General features: G+C 41.0%; 1 protein-coding gene across 16 annotated transcripts in view; it reads right to left on the bottom strand.

Annotated features, from left to right (window-relative positions):
• The window catches only part of st3gal3b (ST3 beta-galactoside alpha-2,3-sialyltransferase 3b), a 62813-nt gene that overhangs the window by 2965 nt on the left and 54562 nt on the right, over nucleotides 1-5286 (bottom strand). For all 16 annotated transcript variants that reach the window (XM_032531292.1, XM_032531298.1, XM_032531302.1 and 13 more), the window contains 2 exons: nucleotides 3222-3368; nucleotides 988-1134 (listed from right to left, as the gene is read on the bottom strand). In XM_032531292.1, the coding sequence (XP_032387183.1) occupies nucleotides 988-1134; nucleotides 3222-3368 (294 nt within the window). The remainder of the gene's footprint in view (nucleotides 1-987; nucleotides 1135-3221; nucleotides 3369-5286) is intronic.

Here is a 5286-nt window from a genome sequence, read left to right as displayed (position 1 = left end):
ATTTATATTTCTACTCTGATATTTATATAATTCGTGCAACAGTAACAGAATTTCCCTTTGGGGATCAATAAAGTATTTTTTTTTTTTTCAAGCTAAGTATTGCTAAACTTGCATTTTCACAAAGCTGAAGAATAAAATCGGTTTTATGTCTAGTACAATCTGAAAAGAGACTCACACCAATAACACGGAAGCTGATTGGCTGCAGTGTAAGTTGCATGTTGGTCTTATATGTAGTTGTAATACAGCAAATTGGACCAGAAAAAGAAAGAACTATGGAATAAAAACACCACGGAATAATAATTAAAAAAAAGAGCATTAAAAGGTAGCGTTACATGGACGTAGGGAAATTGAGACCTGTTTAAAAACTGTTTAAGACCTATAATATAATACTTTTATTTTTAATTTAGGACTTTTAGGCCTAGAAATTTTTATTTGGCAATTTTAGACTTTTTAAGACCCGGTGGAGACCCTGCTCCCTGGCTGCCTTTAAACTCACATATCTCAATAACCTCATCCGTTCAACAACAAGGATCTGATCAGCACGAGAGACAGATCCACTTGGTGCAATGCCACACATTTTGCCACCATGTCTATGAAGCTTAGAACTGTCACATCTTTGGAGGCAAACACAAAAGCTGAGAGAAGGCCAAGTCATGCACAATCCATGTACTAACATTACCATGAGGCTACACAAGGAAGGCTTTGGAGTGAATATATTTTGGCTGTAGGCCAGTTCACCGCTCCCCTCCCTCTCCGCCACAGGAGTGGTGGTCCCTCTTCATCAAAGATTACAGTCATTTGTTTCTTCAGTTATTCTTCGGTGGCCAGGAGGAAGCCAGAAAATATTGTCCTCATTAGCATGGAGAGAACGTCACACCAGATTTCATTTTTTTTTTTTTAAATAATTACAAAACCACCAACTTTGTTTGATTTTGACTTTTTGACCAAAACACACCAGAAATGAGTGCTGCGCTCAGAAAAGCTCACCTCTTTAATGGCGGACATCTTGACACCCTCGTAATAGTGCAGAGGGGTGTTAGGCATGTTCAAGTTGTAGCCAAAACCAGCCACCGCCACCTCATCACAGTTATGCAGTGCCATCGTTATGGCAACTGTTCCCAAAGTTGGAATGTTCTGGAATAAAAACACAGAGATCAGACCAGGACCATTCATTGATTAAAAAAAAAAAAGAATGATGTAAACTAACACAGTGATTAATATTTCAATTTTTAAACTGAACATGGTTTAGACGTTCAATGCCTTTTAGGCATCTGTTTTCCTCCCTCCTTTGTACCTTTGTCTTTGTTCCGCTATTCTGCTGCTAACTGACTTTGAGCACTTGGTGATTAACTATTACCTTTAAGACGCGACCCCTGCTATGAAACACTGATGTACAGGGTTGAACTGTGCTTTCAAACTGCCTTGGGCAGCCACAGATCTGGGGGGTACAGGGGCTGTATGTGTGGATGTTGGAGGACAAGGGGGGGGGAAGAGTGTGTGCTTTGGAAAAAAGTGGGTGCAGAAGAAAGAACGGAGGGAGGCCCCATTTAAATCATTACCCTGATTTGCAGCCCTCAGGGTAGGTGGAGCTGAACCAGCAGCTGGCCAACCCCCTACTGTGTGTTCTAATACACATTAATTTACACACACACTCAACATAAACACTAGTATAACAAATAGGCCTCCTCATTCATTTCCACATATATAAACATACACTATGATGGTCAGAAAGTGTTCTAGGGAAAGAATGTGCCAAATCATACAACGTGTATTGCATGTATGAGACAGCACTACACACACACACGATGCCCACTGTGAACACTGTTGCAGAGTGGAGTTCATGCAAGGTGTTCTGGTGGCCCCAAAGGGCAGAGTCACGGTGATCCAGTCCTCCTCATGTCCACACACACACCACACACACACACACACACACACACACACACACACACACACACACACACACACACACACACACACACACACACACACACACACACACACACACACACACACACACACACACACACACACACACACACAACCACCCAACCACCCCACACACCACACAACACACACACACACACACACACACACACACACACACACACACACACACACACACACACACACACACACACACACACAGTCTGGTTGTTGTTGGTCACCAACTCAAATGTGTTTTTCCTCCAACCAAATGTTCTCTGGTCAAGGCCTGATTCAGCAGTCTCAAGTCCAGACAAAGCAAAGCACATGCATCAACTTCTAACATCGAATAAAAACAATGGAGTACTGTAGAAATCAGACTGGGCCAGAGCTGCAGCAGGTTATTCGTCATTTCGGTAAAGTCAACAATCAAAAATTGTTTGGCATTTCCTCTTAATCTGCTTTCATTCTCCCGCTTTTGTTTTTCAAATGGTGGAGGTTGTGCTGCCATTGTGAGGTAAAGAACCTCCAGGAACAAAGATTAAAGTACAAACATACTCAAGTAAAATACAATTGAAGAGCAGATCATATGCATTTTAAGAGTGCTAAAAGTTGACAAAAAGTGCATTATGATTCCAAAGCTTTGGTACAACTAATCCCTGGTCCGTTACAGGATTAAAAAAAACCTGATAAAATGAAGGCCAAATGCCTTAAATTCCTCCAGAAAAAGCAGATTATGAAACATCTGTATTTTTCCTTCCATCCAAAAAGACCTTAGTTTAAGTGTAGTACTACTAATTTGGGGTGAACCCACCCACCCGCAAATAGTTGTTTTTTTTGTTTGCGACGATCTTTAAAATCAATTTTTTCCATAGAATTGATTTTTTTTAAACCAATGATTTACCTTAATATTTTCTGTTTATACAGTAACGCTGACGGTGACAACATCGTATCTGTTTCCAGCAAAACAGATCGAGAGCAGAAAATCAATGCTATGTAGTTCTTTACAAACAAAATAAATGTCAGGCTGACTGACTGACGTGATGTGCATTCTTCTTGGAAGACATTTACTTTCTATAAATGTCTCATGATATATTGTCTCTAGTGTATTATACAACTTTTGCTTTTGTTAAAGAAGGAAAAGAAAATCCCAATACTTCTAGAATCGCAATAAATGAAAAATGGCAATACAAATCAAATATGAACCCATGTATCGTGAAAGAAGGGAATCGGGACAAAAGCTTATCGTCCCAGCCCTAATATTAATAATAGCAATAACTTTAGAACGTCTGTCTTACCCCTTTGCCCATGAGGCCATTGTTGAAGGGCAGGCCTATGAACTGGAAGGAGGCCTCCTTGATGAAGTAGGGATTGAGGATTCTTATCTCGGTCTGCTTCCGAGGCACATATTGAGCCACCGACTTCCAAAATCCCTCTGTACCCCTCTGAGATATTGGCAGGGAAATAGACAGGGACATGGGGGGGGGGGAGAGAAGAATTATGCATTAGTAGTTTTCAACATAAATGGTAAATTTCAGTGGACAGCCAACTGCAATTTACTAAGCCAACATCAAAGTGAGATTATCCTCTGTAACACTGACAAAAAACACAAGAGGCCAACCAGAAGCCAGACCCCTACTAGCTCTGATTAGAGAAATGGCTTCTGGGCCTTTAATGGCTGAAGTCGGGGTGAGGGGCTCGCAGGACATCAGTAATTACAACTGGTAGGAGGAGAATCCAGCAGTGGGTGAGGGGTGCAGCTGCCCTGGAGAGCCGGGTGCTTCACGGTCCCCTTCTTAAAGGGTTAATTGTTGTAGTGAAAAAGGTTAGGGGCTTGTTCATATGAAGGTTCTTAGTTAAGCAAAATATTGGCATTATATTTATTTGTCTCCAGGAACAAGGTTATTCCTAATGAATCGTAACGCGTTGACATTTCTCGGTGTAGTATTTCTCACAGTAACAGTACTTTTACTCTGTGCTAGTCTAGTTTTAAAAACTTTAAAGGCCGGGTAAAACCCAAATCAGTGATCACATTATACTGGTTATAAAATACTGGGGAACGGGGAAAAAAACTTTAAACTGTGTAGTGCTGAATTGTGGAACCGACTGTTTTTCACCATTTCTGTGTCTGGGATTTTTTTGGCAGTCTAAAATCCTGGTTCGATGTCACACTGGAGTCCTCGTCAACGTAACCCCTACTGCATAAAGAAGATGTTGCTACTAAAGTTAGAGCGCATGGCATCAGTGTTGTTTTGTTACCCCCTCTCATCTTCGGCCCAGTGTATTTGCTGTGTTATTGTAGACAGTGCTACTGGGTTAGCCACTAACCATAGTCTGTTGCTGCGGAGTATCACTCCTTTAGCTCAGGGATGTCTACATTAGGTATCTGCCCTTATCGTGTGCTTGGGAAATCACAGAAGCCAAAAAAAAGTGTTCTTATCAAGGATCCATGGTTCCACTCAGTCACGCCAGAACCCCCACTTAGTATAAGGAACACAAAAAGGTACCAATGAAAATTACACATTATGCTAATTGCCAAGATTAAACTTCCAACTAATTAGTCCCCTTTACAGCCTCACTTCCAATGATAGACTATATGATTGTGCAACTGACTAGCAGTGCGTGATCGACTTGCCTGCAAGTGGCACTTCCTAAAAAGAAATGACGCCAATGCGGTCAGCGCAGTAGCGTAGGTATAACTAGTATTTTGGGCGGGCCAGTGTAAAAGTGAGTGGGCCATTTTCAAAAAGATGTGGAAGTAGCAAAAAGGACAAACTGAAAAAACTAGCAACACTTTTACCTTCCAACAAACGGCATTACAATGGCAATAGCAATACCGTCTACAACATGCTCAACCAACAAGGCTCAGTCTAAGGTTTGTACACAACAATACAGACAAAAAACGGTCAATATTAACCTATTCAGGCTAAAATATATTTGCACAAGCAGAACAAACAGCTTTGGCTCTGCACAGCACTGTTATAAAATTAACCATTTTATTGCACAAAGTAAACAACTAAACAAGAACCCAAACAGCAGAGAAGGCATTTACATACTGCATGACAGATTAGCCTACATCAGACAGAAATTGCACATGTGACATATCCTTTGTGCATTCATAACAGCATTGTTGCTTCAGGTCAGATCATGAGCAGCCAATGAGCTACCAGCAGTAGAAGAAAATCAAAGAATTAAAACTTCCAGCCCAGCATTGTTTGGATTATGAAAGATATGATGAAAAGTGTCCAGCAGGGTGCCAACTCTTAGACAGTGTATTGAGTCCACGGCGTGACAGGATCAAAGAAAACTAAAAACTACGTCACTCACAGATAAGTTATCTTCTTATTTAATGTGGGCAAAACA

Source organism: Etheostoma spectabile, chromosome 12 (assembly GCF_008692095.1).
Source record: "Etheostoma spectabile isolate EspeVRDwgs_2016 chromosome 12, UIUC_Espe_1.0, whole genome shotgun sequence".
NCBI classification, from domain to species: domain Eukaryota; kingdom Metazoa; phylum Chordata; class Actinopteri; order Perciformes; family Percidae; genus Etheostoma; species Etheostoma spectabile.
Note: the sequence above shows the minus strand (reverse complement) of the source record. Positions and strands in the feature narration are given on the sequence as shown.